A 20,906-nucleotide genomic window follows, 5' to 3' on the forward strand; every position below is an offset into this window, starting at 1 on the left:
TAAAGATTGTATTACTACAAAAAAGAGGAAGAATAAATATAGAGAAAAGTGATGTACATTAACAAGGCAAACCTATTTTTCACTGATAACACTGGTCTCCTGAAAACAGCAGAGAAATACAGCTAGCAGATATGAAGTTCAGCTAATATTAAAATAGCAAAAACTCTTTCGTTTTTTAAACAAAAGGTAGTATCATAGAATCATAGAATAGTTTGAGTCAAAAGGGAACTTTAAAGGTCCAACCACCCTGCAATGAGCAGGGACATCTTCAACGAGATCAGGTTGCTCAGTCCTGTCCAACCTGACTTGGACGTTTCCAGGGACGGGGCATCTACCACCTCTCTGGGCAATGTGGTCCAGTGCCTCACCACCCTCATCAAATAATTTCTTCCTTGTATCTAGCCTAAATCTCCGTTCTTTTTGGTTTAGACTATTCTTCCTTGCCCTATCACTACAGGCCCTACTAAGAAGTCTGTCCCCATCTTTTTTATAAGCCTTCTTTATGTACTGAAAAGCAGCAATAAGATCTCCCCAGAGCTTCAGTTTCCAGGCTGAACAATCCCAGCTCTCTTTGCCTGATATGTTATATATAATACATTATTATGCACTCAGGGGACAGAGATTATTCAGAAGGGAATTCAGCTTCAAGCTAGATCCATAGACAGTTCAGAGGCCTGCAATAAAAATAATTTGCCAGCTTAACTTCAATACCAAGCAAACATCTATGCTTTAAACCACACCTGATGCTTTTGTAAGGCTGAAGAGTATTCTACACATCCCCAGGTATTTGTAAAGCGCCCAAGGTAATTTTAGGCAAAAAAAAAAAAATGTTTCATTGTACAGAGAAAAATACAGAAGTCTCTCTATTGCACTTCATAAAATATAATTTATTGTCTGAAAGAAAAGAACCCTCAAGTTTTTTTCTATGTATCTTGCAAGGCTTTTGGACTGATCCCTGTTGTTTGTTATTTTACATAAGTGTTTAAAAATATTAGTCCCTCAAGGTTACAAACTACAATGCCAGTCTGCTCCACTGCACTGCTACTCCACAACTGCTTGAAAGTTTCTTTACAAGTCACCTCTACTTCTGAATTAATTTAACACTTAATAGCAATATTTCAAATCTCCAGATTCATAGTCCAAGCATGCTCACATTCTCGAGATACAGCTTTCAGATAATAGACCCTGCTACCTTGCAAGAACTATTGCCCTGATACCATCTGCTTTGACAGCTCTTGTTCTGTCATCCCTTGTTCTGGCATTTGCTGCGTACTGTCCTACTGTCTCTGCAGGTCTTAGCTACCCCATTTTCTTTCTCTGGCACTTAGCCAGTTGCTATCAGGGAGCCTCCAGAGCACTTTAAAAGCATTTTTATAGGCAATTTTTCTGTGAACATTTTCTATTGACTGATCTTTGAACTGTGATTTGGCTTTTCTCCTGCAGTGTCACTTATATTTATACTAACCTATTCCTGTAGCCATTGCAGTGGCTATTCTAAAACTAGCTGTATCTCAGACAGTCCTGCAAAATTACTGATATAATTTCTTTAAATCTCAGTTACTAAGTGGTGCATTTTTGATGTGTGTTTACTTACCCATTCTCAAGTCATATTACACTGCTCCTTCTATTTCAAACCCTAGAAAAATCTCCACAAAACCAAACACCTTGCTGTTTTTTTTTTCTTTTAAAAAGATGAAGATCATCCAATGACCAGCCTAGATTCAGAGTTTTTAGCTTTTTCCTCACCAATTGCATAATAGCAAGATGCCGCTTGCATTGACAATTTGATAATGAAAGACTAAGGTCTGTGTATAGTCAAACGATGTATTTTTTTTGATGCAGGAGGTTCAAATTATAGGGTCAAGTCTAATAATGACTGCCTGGGTCATTTTATGAAAGCTAGCATTTGTTGCATATCATACCAAATTATTCTTGTGCTTCAAGACATTAAACTGTACCTTGCCCTGCTGAAAAATAAGCTGTTTTTTCTCCATGTCATAGTGTTGTGACATTGGGATAGGTTCAGTATAGTTAAATAAATAACATGTAAGGGAAAGAGTACTTTTAATTTAAAAAATCTAATTCAAGATTAAATAGACAATTTTTAAGTACTGATTTTTAAAAGTCATCTATTTTCCATTGTGTAATTTCCATTTCATTAACAGAAATGTGAGCAAGGAGCAATAGGACAGATAAAAGCTGCCCTGAGCCCACACACTTATGAGTTTAAGGCTTGTTGACACATCAGACCATACCCAGAAGCAAAAAATAGAGTCTAAGAACTGAGCTCCAGAACAAACCCACTTGGGATAAAAACTCCTTTCCTTTGCATTTTGAAGATGTGACAAAGGTCTCTGCAATCAGTTGTGAGAGAGGGCAGATGAGGAGATGGTGCACAAGGAACCTTGTCTGAAATTAGGTAACTGTGCCTGTGGAAAGAGGGAAACCAAATTCTCTTACAGCAGTGTTTCTTCATTGTTGCTGATTATAATTAAGTGCTGAATCAGTGCATTCCTTGAGTATTTGGCAGAAAAGGATATAAGCAAGTAAGGGACAGCTGAGGACAGCTAAGGCACAAGGAAGTGAAAAAACCTCTAATATCAGAAGGACTTTTTAGAAGTAGATAGCCTAAAATCGACCAAGGACTGCTTGAAAAAGAATAGACTTGTTAATTTCTAGCCTTGTCTAATCTGCATTTTCTGTTAATCTAGGTGTCATATAATTTCCCCTGGGGTTTTTTTTAGCAAGCAGAATAATCAACAAGTAGATGCCCAGGAACAGTAAGAGGCCCTCAGTAATATTAAAACTTTCCATCAAGATTACACAGTCTTCTAAAGTTCAGTCAGCTCACTTCTAAACTTTTGAAAGTTGTACGGCCTCTTTTACAGAGGCCACAACAGAGGCATTTCTTTTGGTCTTAAAATCCAGCATTCTGTAATTCTCCCCAATTATAGGGTTGCCTCCACAAAACTTGTTTAAAGTGTTCCTGCTGAACATGTAATTTCTGTAACTGCCAGGTTCCCAGTGGTGAAATTACGCTGCTTTGCTAAAAAGGAATATTTGTGGGCAGTTAACATTAAGATGTTTGGCAGTGCTTATATATGAAAAGCATATGCTTATGTTTCTTCACAATTATTGTGAACTTCTATGAAAATATGAAATTTCAGACATGAGAAATTATGTATTATTTCCTTCCACAATTCATGAAAGCTCAGATGACATTGTAAATAACATCAAATGAAGACTTAGTATAAAAATTGTTAGGCATGTAAATTTTAATTGAGCTACTTATAGTGTCTTAAATTACACTTTAATTATTAGATTCTGCAGGATTACTATCTTTAAGGTACAAATTTATTTATAATTTATTTTTTAAATATTGCTTCTTTTGACACATAAATTTTTTGCAACATTTATAATATTTATCTTATTATAAATAAGATTTATTGCTTACAAAGAATAATTCCAGGCCATTTTCTCACAAATGCAACACTGAAGACTGTTTCAAGGAGTCATTTAGCCTGTCATAGGATCATAGAATAGTTTGGGTTGGAAACGACTTTAAGATCATCCAGTTCCAACCCCCTTGTCATGGGCAAGGACAGCTCCCACTACACCAGGTTGCTCAAGGCCCCATCCAGCCTGGCCTTGAACACTGCCAGGGATGGAGCATTCACAACTTCCTTGGGTAAACTGTTCCAGTACCTCACACTCACAGTAAGGAATTTCTTCCTCATATCTATTCTAAATCTCCCCTGTTTATGTTTGAACCCATTAGCCCTTGTCCTATCACTAATGTCCCTGATGAATTTCCACAATGTTCATATCCTTGAACAGCGACTGTGTCTTTTTTCACTTTTAGATACTACTGAGCACAGGAGACTTTTCAGTGACATCTACCACAGAGAACAGATGTAAGTCATATTTATACTAGTCTTAACCTAACTTTCTCTCTGACAGCATTATTAATATCAGTATGCTCCATGATTTAGGGCTTCATCCAGTTGCAATCAAAGACAACCACAGTGTCATAACTGATTTCAGTAGCAATTCTATTAAGTTCCATACAGTTTTACAGAAATCATCAATAATGTTGTTCTGATGTTTTTGTGGGCTTCAGACAAATAGACTAAACTGACATCAAGGGCTAGCTACAGTCCAAGAACAATTTCATTGCTCACATTGCATGTTAAACTTGACTTAGAAAAACAGAGTAAAGAAATCTCCACTTTGATTAGCAGAACCAATTTAAAACTAGAAAAAATCAGATCACATTGAAGCACAGCCTGAGTCAGTTGTTTTGTACGGAGCTACTTCAAAAATCACTTTGTCTTGTCAAATCACTATCTGGTAGGAAGTCTGGGAGGAAAAGGAGTGACAGATGTCTTTTCTGAATCTGTGAGATGCTGAGCTGTTTAAAAGAAAGTAAAAATGTGACAAATCCATTTATATTTTCTAGCAATGCTGCCACGTCCTGTACTTGGGCTACAGATTCTACTCATAGAAGTATGTCTTCCAGTAAGGGACATCTGTAGCATAGATCCACTGAGCAACCTTCTGAGCTACAGAAATTGTTAACAACCCCTGGAAATTGTGTAGGCAAGGTCAGAGTGATAAGACTGGAGATACTGCTCTTTCACTATAGAGCTCTGTATCTTGTTAAAGGAAAAACCTTTGTTTGGCTTAAAAATTCACACCATGTCCCTTCTCCTGTGAGCCCTACTATGTTCCGCTCAAGTCTCAGTAAGTCTGTTACTTTCATTAGTCCATGAAGGAACTGAGGACACACATTTCTTTAAAATAGGAGATTTCACAGAAAGCACTTAAGTTCTGCATTGGATCCAGCTTATTTACTAAATTTTGATCTTGGAAATAAAACACCAGCAGAGAAATTTTGTTCTCTCTTTCTTCAACACGTGTTTCTTCTTAAAAGATAAACAATTCTCAAGCAAAAGTTTGGAACTCTTTAGCAATCATTATTTTTTAAGAATTCAGTAATTTAGACCTCTGACAAGTTAATTTCAAATTCTGAAGAAGAGTTTTCTATCTGCTCAGAATTAACCTTCTCAATTTTGACTCTCATATGGTTTTGAAAAGGTAACAAATCTGGCTTACAGAGTGATTGTCAATGCCATGCAAGAAGTGGGTGACTGACAAACTTGCATAAAAACATTGTAAGGAACAACCAATTAAAACATAGATATAACTCACATAGTGCCTCCATTCATTAAATGCTTTACAGTACAGTAAGCCAGCATCTGAGACACATGACAGAAAGACAGCAGTGAACATGGCTAGTGCAAACTGTCCTTTCACAAAAAAAAAAAGCATTTGGCAGCAGCTTTAACAAGAGATTTCCTTGTCACAGGCATTCCAAACCTCAAAAATCTTATTTCATTAAAGAAATCCAGCTCTGTTGCTAAAAGCCATAAGCAATGTAGCACTTCACTGCTACCATACAGAAATAGATCCAAACATGAAACCATCTGTTTCCTAAGGAAAAAAACAAATCCCACACACAATTTAGCACCTTCTCCATCTCTTCATAGTCTGTAGTTAAGTTTTCAATTTTTTAATTCAACCATAAGTTAGCAAAATGATATTCACAATTAAATTAGCTTTTTCAGTTCTGAAAAACAGTTTAATCCATCATTTTCAAAAACGCCTCCTACTCAAATTCTAAGTCAGAAAAAGCTTATTATCCACAGATTTGGCTTTATATTCAAATTCTGAGTGACAGACTCAATATACTTAAACTGGAACTTTACAAAGTGCCCTTAAGGAGTGCAAACTAAAAATGTGGCTGTGTTTATTAACTTATCCTTAGTGCATGGGGGTTCTTGTAGCCACTCAGTAACGCTTGACCCTGTTTCAAAGAAAAGTATTTTTCTATAGATTAATTTGCATCTAAGGTCATTTTATAACTGGCTTTCGAGAAGGTCTTCTAGGATTTATCCAATTAAGCTCTTAATTATGATACCTGTTTGTAATAATTCTACAAGACACACTGCATTCCCGGAAAGTTAAAGATCGTACAGCATCAAATTACGAAGCGCATAATACATGAGATTTCACTGCACATCTACGTATATGCATGCAACTACTCCAACAGATCTTGTTTGTTACAAGCTGTCTTTCATAAAGAGGAAAATCTCTTCTTTACACTTCTTTAAAAGCTTATTGATGATTGCTTGATAAAGCAGCATTCAACACCTAGCGTGTGTACAGTGATACCACTACATATTAAAGTAAATCCTCTACGAACACCTTGGCTAAACAAAAAAAAAGAAGTACTGTTGTGACAAATTACCTTCAAAAGTTTTAATTCCCTATTTAATGAAAGAATGTATCTCTGTGGAATATGCATTTATAATTCCCTCTGTATTCATTTTCCTTTTATGTTTTATTTCTTAAAGTCATCAGTGCGTAGAATTTGTTCATGTAAGCTCCTGAATTACGTTAAACAACTAGGCACCAATATTCTGTTACAAGCTTCTTCCTGTCTTGTCATATGACTTTGATCTAAGTCAGTTACACTCAAAATTTTAGGTGTCTCTACTTTTAGTTATTCATGCTGAAAAACACAGAATGTCATCTCCAGGGGTAACAAATACTTAACAGGCTCAATCCATTTCATTTGAAGCTTTAAGTGTTCAGCAAATCTGAGAGAAAAACAGGTTCAAAGGCAGAAGACTCAAAAAGTCAGAAGGCATACAAAAGTCACTGATACCTGTTAAAGCAGATCTGATATTAATGACTGGAAAGGAAGTTTGTAGAGAAGTTGAGACATGAAACACATACCACACCAAGCAGATTAATGACGGATAAAAAAGACAGAGATTCTATTCCCTTAATATTTCTCTTTCCTGCCACCTCTGAGGGTTCTGCATCTAACTTGCAAGATCAGGTCCTGATGTCTTTGCATGTCATGTTTTCACCTAGGAGGGTTTAGCAATATTTATCTATATCACATCATGCAGACTTTCTAACGTTTGCTATGTGAATTCTGAAGGCTGCAAGATCTTGTATAAACACACAGTACTGTCAGCTTCCAGACCGTGTACCAGATTCCAGATTTCAGGTAATCAAAACACCATGTTCCACAAATGTAAACAGGAATGACATTACCTGAGTCTTTCCCAAAAACCTTTATGCAAACGAGACCAGACATACAGAGCTAGTCGCTGAGCTAGTCATTTCATAGTCATTTGCACAGGCTGGACAACTGAGCCGAGAGGCATCTCATGAAGTTCAACAAAGGGAAATGACAAATCCTGCACCTGGGGAGCAACAGGCCCATGTACCAGTGCAAGCTGTGGCCTGACTGGCTGGAAAGCTGGAAAGGGCTTGGGGGTCTTGGTGTACAACAAGCAGATCGTGTACCTGCATGGCAAAGCAGGCCAACAGCATCCCAGACTGATTAGAAGCATTGCCAGCAGGTCAAGGGAAGTGTCAGCACTGGTGACACACACCTGGAGCGCTGTGTCCAGTTATGGGCTCCTCAGTGCAGGAAATACTGGAGAGAGTTCAACAAGAGGCCATAGAGATGATTAAGAGATTGGAACCCTTCTCCCATGAGGAAAGGCTGAAAGAGCTGGGACTGTATAGCCTGGAGAAGAGATGGCTAAGGGAGATCTTATCAATGTGTGCAAATGCCCGATGGGAGCCAGGCTCTTCTCAGTGGTACCCAATTACAGGACAGGACGCGGATTAAAGCACATGAAACACCTTGTGAACATAAGAAAACACTTTATTTTTACCTTTATTTTTTATTACTATTATCTTTATTTTAAAATACAATTTTATTATGTATGGTCAAACACTAGCACGGATTGGCCAGATTGGTTCTAGAGCATCTGTGCTTTGAAATATTCAAAACCCAACTGGATATTGTCCTGGGCAACCTTCCCCGGCTGACCCTGCTTGGGGCAGGGGCTGGACCCCCTTCCAAGAGGTCTCCTCCCACCTCAACCATTCTGTAGTTCCCTGAGGAGCCAAACTGCACCTCTCTGCCTTTCCTGAGAGCAGAGGAGGGCAGCATTAGCAGGACCGGCACAGCAGACCTTAGCAAACCCAACATGTGTGCTGCTAGACTTCTCCACAACCAACCAGCAGCACTGACAATAGAATGGTATTTAATCACCTCTGCCTAGGTCCTGCTACAAGCCAAGGATGTGCTGCAACACATCCCAGTCTTCCCCCCACAGATGGTAACTACGGCCCTTTCTCCACAAGTCCTTCTCACACTCACGTTGCTCCAGACATTAATATGCTGGAAAAAAATACGGTAAAAGGGCCAAAATGGCAGTAACATGACAGCTTTTCCTCGGGGTATGTGCACCTACAAGTCCCTTGGTACAGCCTTCCTATAGGCTGCAGCCCGGCCAGCGCCGCCCTCCCTCGGCCACCGCCATACCGAGCTGCCCGGCGCTTCCTCTCCGGTACCCACCCTAGCGGGTGAGAGCCTCGCTCTGGCGATGGCCGCGTGGTGGCGGTAGTGAGCAGGAGTGAGAGTGTCACGTGGGTCTGCTCCCAGGGTACAGCGGGCGCCCTGGCGTTGGTTGCCATGGTGCCACTGTGAGGGGAGGGGGCTCCGCCGCCATGGCGCTGCCTACCGCGGCCCCCTCCGGCGTCTTCGTCGAACTCGCCCCGGCCCAAGCTCCGACTCCTCTAACTGCGGCCCAGGCGGGACGCGGCGGACCCCCGGCTCCGTCCGGGCGGGAGGTGCATGTGAGCGGCAGCGCGGAGCTGAGCGCCGGCCCGGACCGGGCGCGGGTGTCGGTGCGTCTGAGTAGCCGGAAGGAGGCGGCCGGGGCGGCGCGGAGCAGCGTGACCCGCCGCCTGGAGTACATCGCCCAGGCCGCCCGCCAGCGCGGCGTCCCGGTGAGAGACACCCCCGGACCTCCGCCTCTTGCAAGCGCCGGGGGCGGAGCGGGGGCCCCTCTGAGGCGGCCGGCGGGCGGTTTCCCTGGGAGAGGCGAAGAGAGGAGCGGGCGGGTTAGCTCTCTGCTGCTGGGTCCACTCGGGGCCTCCCGGAGCCTCCCCTGCCACGCTCGGCAGCCTGTGGGGTAAAAGTGTCTTCGTGATGGCGACGGGAACGGGGCAGCCCTGAGTGGAAAGGCGCCAGCTGAGGGCCCCCGGGGCGGTGCTTGCATCGGCCTGACCGGCGGGAGGCGCAAAAGTAACGGGAGTAAAGGGGTTTGAAGCTTTCGGCCCTGTGTCTCAGGAGTGCGCTGGGGGACTGCTGTGAAAGCCTGCCTATGCTTCGGAGCTTACAAGCTTTGCTAGCCCCGGCAGAGAAGATGAAATGTCGCCATCGGGCTCTCCCAACAGGCCGTTTGCTTGGCGTGGGAAAACTAGCCTCCTTCGATGGAGCTTTGAACAGCCTGGTCTAATGAAAGGTGGCCCTGCACGTGGCAGGGGGGTTGAAATAGATGATGTTTGAGGTCCTTTCCAACCCAAACCATTCAATGAATGCAGTCCTAAAATGCATACGCGTGAAACTGTTAAAGTGGTACGCAGCAACATAACCTGTCCGTGTATAAGTGTATATATACCTATGCGTGTATAAGTGTCAGTATAACTATGTGATGGCCATAGTTTACCAACAAATGCCTGCAGAATTCTTTCCTCACTCTTTTGTTCGTTTCACTTAAGTAGAGAGGTATGAAAAAACATGAGACATGGTCAAGGCAGCCAAAGTGGCACAACTTCTTTTTAGACTCAAAAGCTTAATTTACCGTAATAAGATTTTTGGCCTCGGGAAGTAATTTGTGACAATGAGAAAAGCATAGTTTTGCCTTTAAAGCCTTTTGTCCATAAAGTTCTAAAGCTTTGTAAATGCTCATAAGGGTGATATTTGTCCTAGCAATTATGTCGCTGATGTTTTTTTATTTTGTAAAATGCTTTTGAATAGTGTCCCACACCTAGGACTCTTTTTAAAAACAGAGCAAAGCTGATCTTTGATGGAATAAGTGGTTGCTTTTGCAAGTTACTTACTCGTGAAGCTCTTCAGGAAGTTTGTGCCTTTTTACTGTATTCACAAATGAGCTGGGGAAGCAGGAGGTGACAGCTTGTCATCAACACCACACAATTTAATGTAAAAAGCAAAGGATTGCACAAGGGCACATGGTGCTGTGTGGTGTTACTGTGCAGCTCAGGATTAGTAAATGCAATGTAAAAGAATAAATTTGTTGGCCTAAACAACGATGTGTTTACAGTGAAAATGCTCACATTTCAAATGCTGTATGCATTTGAAGTGCAGTGCCCCAATAAAATAGGATTTACTGTTTTCTTAAATTGATAGTGACAATATCAGTGATTGTCTCTGTGTTTCTAAATAAAGCATTTGTTCAGGAATAAAGAAGGCAATAAAAAAGACCCATGATTTACAAAAAGGTCATATTGGAGCTATGGGACTAGAAGGTAAGGAGACATGGAGACTGCTGTGGGCTAGAGAGCTGATCCTGCTCCATACGTTTTTCCAGAGCGCATGGCTGGGTACGTGTCTGTCACAAGAAGCACAGTTCTGTTACCATCAGAATTACTTTTTCAGTCAGAAATGGTGCATTTTTGCATGAGATTACAGGTTGAATGCCTTCAGTTTCTATTAAGTGAGTTAATAGGAGTTTAAAGTCTGGCGGGATGGAGCATCTCATCTGAGGGAAAGCTGACAGAGTTGTGGTTGTTCAGCCTCGAGAAGAGAAGGCTCTGGGGAGACCTTAAGAGCAGCCTTCCAGTTCTTAAAGTTGGCCTATAAGGACAATGGTTATACTTGGGTACATGCAGTAAGATTCAGAAATGTAATGGGAGCATGTGAGCGGTGGTGGTGTAACACAGGTGAAGAGGTGACTGTTTTTACACTGTGAGAGCATTCAGTGTCTTATTATAATTATAATATTTTCACAGTAATCTTTTGTTGTTTCAGAGATGCCAGGCTTTGGAGAATGAGAATGTTCTTTCAGCTTACTTGGGAGACTGTGAAATACTGCTTAACTTGTGGGTTTCTCAGTGTTAGCAAAGTGTTAGCTCTAGGGAACTCCAAGAAAAACCACGTGAAGTTGGGGTTTTTTTTCAGAGTAGTTCCCTGCAGTATAATTTTTTGTGCTTTGTTCCATCCAATTTTAAATCACTCAACTGCTGGAGCTTTTATTTGCCTTGCAGCTTTTCTGCTAACAACTCTCACTACTGGCAATTTGTTCTTAACCACATTTGCTAACATCACGTGTAGCTAATACCATTCTAGACCATTGTAAAATTAATATCTCTTCACAATCTCCATATGGTTCTAGTTGTTGCAAGCTTATCTAAGGCCTCTTTATAAATCAGATGGCTATTCTATATATTTATTTTAATTAATCCATAAAACAGTTTCCTTAACCCTTGTTATTGCTATCGTAGTAAGCCTGTGAGGAACCAGATCAGAAGCACACAACCTCTGCAGCAGCAGGAGCTTGCTTTAGCAGCTTGTCAGGATGCCTATGGGCAGCACCTCATTTCCATATATATTTACACAGGATTTTAATCAGAAATAGATGCACATAGTGGCATTTATTTATAGAGTACTGTAAGTGTATGCAGCACTACAGAGCACAGAATCTGCTTTGAAGGCTGCAGGGAAAGTAAAATCAATGGGGAATCCAATCTCTCTTACTCAGCCCAGCTGCTCAAAAGCATAATTTTTTTCCCTTTCCCTGAAAGCAAACTGATTTTATATTTACCACCTAGCATTTATTCGGGGAGTAGAGGTAACACTTGTGTTCTTTAATCGCTGTATCTAATAATTGGCATTGGCCATCTTGTTTAAAAATAACAGTGGTAGTATTTGTTGTACCAGTCAGAGTGTTATTTAACAAAACAAACAAACCAGCTCACAAACTATATCCAGTGGGCTCTGGCTTAGAGTTTGTCTGTACTAGGATATAACCTTGGATATATGTGCAATATCTTCCATATTTTGAAATTGTTATTTAGGAGTCACAGCTATGGATGCACATCCAGTCAGTGAGTTAAAAAGAAAGACTTTGTAGTTTTGCTCACTCAGTTACAAAGTCTTCCCATTTCAATATATCCTTGAATAAGAAAGGTATAAACCTTTGTAAGGCATCACCTTTTTTAGACTACCATGTATTTTAAGAAATACCCCCAAAGTATCTTTACGTTTGCTGAGTACAAATCTGCTTTTTATCTGTCTTAAAATAACTGTTCCACATACTTCAGTTGTTTCTTGAATAGACATTAAGCAGCAGAAACTTCTTCACTGTAGATTTTTAGGCTGTTGTTCTGTCCAACTAATGCCAAACAAAACAGAGGGAGTGAGGGGATGGGAGGCTGGAGCATGGGTACCCAGTGCCTAACTGGGATACATGCTGACTACAGCTGCTTATCATCCTTACCTACCCAGGGACACTATGATATTAGGAGATACGAGCATACATCGAGACTCTCAATAACCATTTCTTTAGTACTAAGAACAAAAGTACTTTAGGTTGTTTAAATATGTTTATTTTTCATAATGTAAAGTCATATTGGATAGATCAGTGCAAATGTATGAGTAAATTTTAAGAGGTATTTCCAGGTGTCTGCATATTTTTTTGTTTATAGCTACACCCAGCAGCATCTTACTACAAGGGTGCCTTAGTGTGTATTTCCAGACTACCAACACTTCCTTACTAAGGCTAGTCTGGTGTTTAATGACAAGGTCTCACAGTTTCGTTTAAGTCAGTAACAGGAACAGAGCATGTAACTTAATCTGCAGATGGGCTTTCTCATACTGTATTGTTATACAGCTGTTTCCTTGCAGCGTGCTTTTGCTAACTTACCTATTTTTTCCCCTGTTTTTCCCTGCTCTCTTCCTGGATAAAGGAGCGATCATTCCTGTAAACAGCAGTGGTGTTGTGAGGATGGACACGATGGTCCTGTGGAGAAAATATTGTTCAGAAATAGGTAAATATGTAGCAGATAGGTAGGAGGAAGGGCTATATAAGATTTTGTTCTGTTGAAAAGGAAAATACAAGGCAAAGCACAGGTCTAGACTAGATGTTAGAGGCTTTGTGGGATAATGACTGTCTTTTTAATTTTTGGTTTTTAGAGTATCTGCAGCAGTGATGGTTTATGTCACTGCTGACTTGGAGAATAGGCTGTATAACCAGAATACAAACGCTATTCTGTAAAGAATTGTTCAGTGGCTTTGGGGTTAATTGAGTTCTCATGTAACAATAATGTTATATTAATTTAATTTTCTACCGTGATTTTGGCCCACAGATTTAGAAAATGGAGAAAGTTACTGCAGAAGTCCTGCATACATGACACATTGAAAGTGTAGCTTTCCCTCCATCGCAGGGAAAACTTATTTTTCCTGTGGCTATTGAAACCAAATGGATAGGCCCTCTGACAAAATATGAGCAATAAACATAAGCAGTAGGGGGAAATAAAAAAGCCTTTTGCTTTTGATGTAGTCGAAGTTTTGATTCCAACTTAAAATTCAGTCATCACCTACCTGTCTTTTCCATACACAGGAACAAATTATCTAACAGGAGATGTATCACAGGAGGCCACCGGGTTATTACTTCAGTGATTATTTCGTCTATTTATCTTCAGTAACACGTATTTCACAGCTACTGTCAGATCTGGTGGGATAAAATTTAGCTGCGAGGGAATTTTATAATAGATGGCACAAAATGATCTTTCAGTTGATCTTGCAATAGCGCCTGGAGCCACAGGATGGCACTGTCCTTAAATACACAGGAACCTCGCGGAGGGCAAAATCAAACTGGAAGCTCGAATCTGCTCACCCTGAAAGAGGACTTTTTAGAAAAGATGATTAAGGAGTGGGGACAAGGGAATGCAGATGCAGTTTTTCCTTTCTTACGTTTTATTACAGCATAGTTATTTCTGTGAAATATGAGTTGTAGAAGAAAGCTTTTCTCTGAGGTTATTTATGTAAGATATGTACAGGCTCTAGAAAAAAAGGTTTCTTGTCAGTTCTAATTGGATTCTATCATAAATAGTAACATTTTCTCCATTTTGTAAGTTAAATGACTTGTTGGTTCTGGACTCACTTGTTCACTCTTTAGCAAACAAAAGCCAGCCACGTAAAAGGAGAAATACAGTTTTTAGTGACTAACTGGCTCTGGTCCTTGCCCTTACTGGAAGGGATTATCCAAGAATAGGACTGTTGTTCTTGGATTTGAGTACTGCGAGTCAATCAAAAAAATGACATTTCAAAATTTGTTTCTTGTAGGCTGCTGTGCAATGGTAATTATGGATCAAATTTCCATATGATATTTTAAAAGGAAAATGCTTCTCATGATTAATGTAATTGTTTAAACTTATGCATGCATGCTACAGGAGAAACTTGAAGATTTGAGCCCCCGTAGGAAATATTCAGACACAAAGCATCTTTTGAAATGTCAGTCAAAAATGAAAGCAAATATTGTTCTCCTGTGCAAATAAATTTAGTAAGTAAAACTTTTTCAGTAATTGGAAGGCTTAGTAGCTGCTTCCCTATGACTCCTGGCTATTAAATGCGAAATTATGTTTACAATTAAATTTTAAACTTGGCTTTTTGTCGTGTTATAGTAATTTCACAATAAATTGTTCCTCCAAACTGTTTACTGAAAAAGCAAGTGTGTGAAAGAAATATGATTGTCAGACCACTAGCAAGCTTGTCACATACTCAGCCACAACCAAGATTATTCTGTACCTTAGTTCAGTATCTTATTTATAAGTCACAGAGGATTTGCTAGTGCTCTGTGTAGCCATTATGTTGAATAATGTAGCTTCTGTGAATGCAAAAGTGTCACTGGTGGAACAGTTTTTAAAGGTTATCACTCTGCCAGAATAACCAGTGCTCAGTCATTGTTCTTATCACCTTGTTACAAGCCACTGCTGTTAAAATATCTTAAAATAGGGACCTGAAATGTATTTTTCACATCCAGATTTTCTGAAAGCAATTGAAGCTTCTAGATTTTTGAACCAGGTGAATTCAGTGTCACACTTTGATACACACAGCTTCTAGCTAGCAGTCACTTTGAAGACCTAGTTGTTCTCTTCAAGTGAAAAGCTGTAAAATTGTGTTATAGAGCTACTGTATAATTTCAATAACATCAGGAAGTCTTTAGCATGCAGCTAGTTTTTAACTGGAGAGTTTTGCATGGAAAATTCTGTATTTCTGTTGCAAAGTCATAAGTAATAAACCAAAACAGTTCAACCATTACAGGACACTGTGTGCATACATTTGCAACAGGTGCTTTATTTCAGTCTTTTAAGATTCTGTTCTTGTACTTTGTTTTAGGAAGAAAATATGACTGTAACAGAGGATTTTAATAGAGTAGAAAATACTTACCAAATGGAAGCAGAGGTACGTATTCAACCTAACCAAAAATATTAACAAAAAGAGAATAAGAAATACCTCAAGGATCAAGGAGGACAGACTGCAAAGCCTGTTTCCTCATACTGAGGAGTAGGTGTTCTTTATAGTAAAGGCAGCACAGTCCAAAGAAGCTATTGAGGATGGCAGTTTAAAGCAGATTTCAGCTGCTGTCTTCTTTCATGTGTAGAACTTGTTTTCTGCTACTATAATAGAGAAAAAAAAACCCTTTTCTTCTCAGATTAATGCGTGCTTTTTAAGTGTTACGCGGTGCTACAGAAAGGAATATTTGGTTCTGGAGCTCTACAGCTGTTGTTCTGTGGCAGTGTAAGCAAACCCTAGATTCTGCACTCTCCTCCATCCACTGCCCTTCCTACCCTCTGCTTCTTGCAAGGAGCAGTACTTATGTAATCAGGTGATAGGTCAGATCAGAAAACATCTCCAGCTAATAGCTCTTCTTTTTCCAGATTAGTTTTTAATTTTTTTTCATTATTTTAGCTCCCTGAGCTGGAAGCAATGCAAGGCAGAGGACAAGAGTAGGTGGGGGACAACAGTGGCATGGCAGCCTTAATCTAGATTTGCTTAAGCCACACTTGAGCAGCACCTGGACTTTGGTCTATCTTACACGACTCTGCATTAGCTTGCTGCAAGTAAAGCAAAGCTAATTGTTACCTAGGTAATTGACTTTGAATCCTGCAGGTAAAAAGTGCTGTATGAAGCTAAGTATTATGGGAATAATCCCATTTAACTTCAGAAGTGGCTCAAGAGAGTATTGTTTTGCATGTTTGTTCTATAGTAACAAATAAATGCTGTGAAATGCTGTGAATTCACCTGTGCTGGAGATATTCATTGAGGCAAATGATATATTTTCAGCCAATAGATCTTTTTAGACCATGAAACTTTAATGACCACCCAACAAATTTACAGGTTCTTATGAAGAAAATCTGGAAGCCAGCGATAAAATGATAGTTTAGTTCTATAGAGATGTTATTTACAATCTCCTAAACCAGGGTTCAGCCTGTTTAGTTTCCTTGCTTTCAGGTATATTCAGGTATATAAGAACTGAACAGGTATATTCTCATCTAAATAACATCAATAAATACAGAAATAATTGAGAATTTGGAGAACAAATTTGGGGGTTTTAGAATGAGTCTTAAGGTACTTAAAGGGTAAGCATCAGTGTTGTGTTCTGATTGACTTTAACTTCATAATGTCAACACCTACTATCATGAGAGCTTAAATCATCATGTTTTTTAACAACTTAATAAAACCATATTGAATTATGACAAGCTAAGGCTTACTTCAGTCTTCAGTGGTAACTTCACCAATTGTCTCCCTTCTGCTATTCATTTTTATACAAAGATTGTAGGTGGAAAGTTAATTACATGGATTTAGTGTTCATTTGTAGGCAGCTCAAACCAGGAATAATTGCTGTTCAAGAGCTGCATGGTTGCCTAGGTCCTGAGTGTCAGAACTTAAAAATCTAGCCACAGTATTGATGTTTGAGCTGCCCTGTGCATTTAACTAGCAGTATGGTCGCTCTTTATGCAGAGATTAGTTTCTCCTTGCTTCTCCCTTTATCTGTGTACTTGCTTCATTAGTGCAGCTTCATAAACCGATGAAGTTCCATTGACCAGTGTGTTTGCATACTTCAGCAGTATAAATGAATTTAAAACTAACTTCTACTCGCTTCTTTACTAAAGAGTTTGACATTATATTTGTGTTTTACACAAATGGAAGTCATGCATTATTTCCTTCTACAAACTTTTCACCGGTTATCTACTATAAGTCTTTAAAAGACTGAAGCAACTCCCAGATAGCTCTTTCAAGGTATAATCAACAATACAAGACACACTTTCAACTGTAAGGAGATAAACATTCAGAAGAATGAAGTTGTGTATGAGATAACAAAGCTCTATAGTGTCTAAATCGTAATAGTTCATTTATTGCATGACACTCTCATGGGATGAATGCTGTGTTGGGTTTTTATATTTATTGGTCTACTCACCTCCCTATAACCTGTAGCTTCTTGTCCTTCACAGCCTTATCCAAACCTTGCAATGTCCTTAATGATTTTACATACCCTTGTACTCTTTTTTCACACTTTTTAACCTTAATCATAATTGAAGAAATGGAAATGCTGCTTTGCATTGTAATGCTTAAGTACCCCCTGCAAATGTAAGTGGAATTTATTTTCAGCTGATTTTTGTAATGGGGAAAACCCAACAAAATTCACTGTTACTGCTCAGTTGTTTTCAGCCCCTGAGGGCACCTAGTTAAATTCTTTGTTTTAACAATAAATTTCCTGTGTGCCCAAACTGCCCCAGTCTGAGCAGTTTATCTCTTGGTTAAGACTTGCAGTTCTTTTGTTTGATCATTCTTTTGTTTCATCCCCTTGAGAGAACTAATCTCATAAACACTGATAGCAATCTGGAAAACACTGTGACAAGTCCTCACAGTGAGACTTCCAACTTTTCACAAAATACTACATGACAGTTTTCTGGCAAAACAGCACAAGAGGATGCGTGCTTTTTATATATGGCAAGAACTCCCACTGAAGAGAGAAATCTCAATTTGGTCTCATCTTCAGTCTTTGCTCAAATTGATACTGCGCCTTGCAGAAAGCAATCCAACCCCTGAGTTACAGACAGAGGCTGCGGAGCTGAGGGGAATATGCAGACTTGGTGCAGTTGTGGATGACACACATGAAGTAGAAGATGGAATTGCCCTGGCACTTCACATTGGTCGGTTTTTAAGGCTCCAAGTCCAGCTTTGCCTCAGTTGTGTGGAGAGCTATGGAGCCAGTGCCAGGATTCAAGTCAGGATGAGCTTACACGTACTGCACCACGAAGCTACCAAGGGCAGTAAGACGTGTGCAGTACTTACTTTGTGATAATCGTCAATATCCATTTTTTACCTGACCCTGTATATGAAGTAATCCCCTCCTCTCTCAACAAGAGATTCCACTGCCTTGAATTTTATCTCATTTGCCACAAGGTAAGTCTATGATATACACAGGAAGTTACTGCAGTGCAACTGAAGTGCCATAGCTTAGGTTTCCGTACCATGTAACTTCACTGGGATAGATGGCTGCATGCACTGCAGCCATCATGGGGCTGACTGTATGTCACAGGGGTTTGCAGTAGAATTTTCTTTACCACGGGTTTTTTTTCTTCCTCTCCTGTTGAAGGTGTACAAAAAGAAAGGAATGAGTCGGGAATAAAAGAGAGAATGAGTCCAACTTGGTGGTAAGAGCACTGTACTCAGAAGTGAACACCAAGGGATTTAGTTCTCCCAAAACCAAGATTTGGGAGCCAGGATTTCTGATTCTGGAATGCTGTAGCAGCTTAGTATCATTGCTTCACTCCTGGTGACTGTGCTCTGCTACAGGAAAAGGGTGGCTCCTGCCTGGAAAGTCAGCGCCTGGATTGGCACTGCCCCACAAGAAAGGTGGTATGACTCTATATCTGTCTGGGGCTGACAGTGATGCCTGCTTTGCAGCACTCAGGAAAGCACTTGAATTCCTGATGCATCTGTATGTAATGCTTCTTATTGCCAAAGCCACAGATAGCTAGATGTTTAAATTGGTTTTAATCCAAGTCTTAAGTGCCCAGTTCTCTGTAGGCACTGAAGTGAGTCTTAAGCCAATGCAGGGTTTTGAGCTCACTTGCAAGCTGGACTGGGCTACCCTTAGTTTATTCTCATAGTTTTGGTTTCTTGAACCTAATGCTTGGAATTAAAACGCCATTTTCCTTCCTGCACCACGTTTTCCACATCATTTTGCTTGAACTTCTGCATAATTAACATCTAGTAATCTAAAAAAGGGTAGAACTGTGATGCACCTGGTCATGTGTCCCAAAGAGCACATTCATTCTTCAGATTGTCTACATACCAAGAATGCCGCACTTCCTCACAAAAGAGCATTTCTTAATCCTCAATTTCAAACCATTTTATGAACTATTTTATGTTGCAAACCTAATTACAGTCTCTAGGGCTATATAAAAGTGTTTTAATTAAATAAATTTGGTGTTATATACAGGACTAATATGTTTACTCAGTTTTTACATATCTGGCTTTATATTGATGTATATACAAGTGTGAAGTCATAGGGAGAAAATGAAAAAACTTTGTGTGCTGTCTGTGTTCACTCCCAGGTCTGTATCATATTCAGTGACTTTGGAAAAATGCAGAATGTTTGCAATCTACTCGTTGAAAAGTTAGGAACCTCTGTTACCATCAGTCCGCCCCATTTCTACCATACACCAGAAGCTGTGGACACCCTTCGGTAAGTTCTCACTCATGCCAAAGATTGTACAGCCTTGTATAACAGTTAATAGGAATACGTAGAATACATAATTTATCCTGTTTGTAGTGGGAGTGAATTGTTTTCTTCATACTTATTAAAATTTATGTTCAAATATTTCAGTGTTTGCTTCAAACATAACTTAGAAATTAATGGTTAGCCTAGAAGATACAGCTTGTTCTTTTGACAGTGTCCATGTGCAAAAGGAGAATGTAATAAATGGAAGGATAAGCTACTGTGAATATTGGGTCAACAGAATTTGACTTTTGTCACTACATCAGCACATGTAGATTTAATTTGTATTTATTTGTGAAGGTACAAGTGTGTTAACAGATGCTGGTAATTCAAAGTACCCTTGCTAATTCCAATTACTCTTAGCTGCTGACGTGATCTGAAAAGAACCATGTGTGGTGCTTGCTCAGCATCGAAACACACTACTTTGAAGCTGGGAATCTTGATATTTTAGGTGTTAACTATTCAAAGTGCTGCTTCTATTGACATTGAAGGGGCAGAGGGAATTTTAGTCTTGGTTTGTGTTTTGCCTCTTTAAACAAAGGAATTATGCCTGGTTCAAGAAGCAAGCTCAGCTGGCTGCCGCTCACAGTTCTGCAGGTGTCAGAGTGTATCCCAAAGACAGGAGCTCAGGCCAGTGTGGTTTAGGAGCATCTGGGATACTCCTAAGCTATCCCACAGAAGCTGGGGGCAGGTGATGTGCTTACATCTGTGCAGTTACAAAAGCTGAGGCTTTAAAAAGTAAAATAAAATAAATGCTTGGCAGGAATACTTGGAATTCAGTTGGCTCTGATTATTATTGTGCTGCTGCTTCTTCCTCTCAGCCGTCAAGTCTGCGTTGCTGCTGTTGCAAACACCCGGCAGAAGGCCCAGGAAGTCTGCCGGCTCTTTGGCCAGTCATTGGGAAAACCTTTACTAATAAGAGAAGAAGAAACAAGAGAATGGGGAGGCCACACCGAGAGTCACCTGCCCAACTCCCCAGATTTACTGACTCTGCAGGAACGAATCCAGAATGCTACAGCTTATGCTTCTTGTAGAGTGTTCGCTGTGTTTGAGATAAAGGGAAAAGAAAACAGAAGAAGCAAGTTGCTCTAGAAATCTTCAAACCCTGCATATTAATAAATTTTTCATGCTTTTTTGAGTTTGTTGGGTTGTGGTTTTTTTTTAACTTTATTCCTGTGGTAGCAAGTAGGGTTAGAAGAGGATATTAAGAATGAGGTT

General features: G+C 39.9%; 1 protein-coding gene across 3 annotated transcripts; it reads left to right on the forward strand.

Moving 5' to 3' along the window:
• Nucleotides 1-8,519: 8,519 nt before the first annotated feature.
• On the forward strand, nt 8,520-20,829 carry IRAK1BP1 (interleukin 1 receptor associated kinase 1 binding protein 1). 3 transcript variants are annotated; one of them, XM_005153303.3, is made up of 4 exons: nt 8,520-8,883; nt 15,296-15,361; nt 19,525-19,655; nt 20,510-20,829. In XM_005153303.3, the coding sequence occupies exons 1-4, from the start codon at nt 8,602-8,604 to the stop codon at nt 20,778-20,780; spliced, it is 750 nt and encodes a 249-aa protein (XP_005153360.1). In that variant the 5' UTR covers nt 8,520-8,601; the 3' UTR covers nt 20,781-20,829. The 3 variants fall into 3 exon arrangements, with proteins under 3 accessions (XP_005153360.1, XP_033917158.1, XP_033917157.1); XM_034061267.1 differs by having other exon boundaries at nt 8,520-8,781; XM_034061266.1 differs by lacking the exon at nt 15,296-15,361.
• The last annotated feature ends 77 nt before the right edge of the window (nt 20,830-20,906 follow it).

This window comes from Melopsittacus undulatus, chromosome 3 (assembly GCF_012275295.1).
Source record: "Melopsittacus undulatus isolate bMelUnd1 chromosome 3, bMelUnd1.mat.Z, whole genome shotgun sequence".
NCBI lineage: Eukaryota > Metazoa > Chordata > Aves > Psittaciformes > Psittaculidae > Melopsittacus > Melopsittacus undulatus.

Excerpts from the sequence above, each read along its gene's own strand:
- IRAK1BP1 (XM_005153303.3), top strand. The coding sequence starts at position 8,602 with ATGGCGCTGCCTACCGCGGCCCCCTCCGGCGTCTTCGTCGAACTCGCC. Across the intron at positions 8,884-15,295 it reads CCCGCCAGCGCGGCGTCCCG|GAAGAAAATATGACTGTAAC; the intron begins GTGAGAGACACC and ends ACTTTGTTTTAG. Across the intron at positions 19,656-20,509 it reads GAAGCTGTGGACACCCTTCG|CCGTCAAGTCTGCGTTGCTG; the intron begins GTAAGTTCTCAC and ends TCTTCCTCTCAG.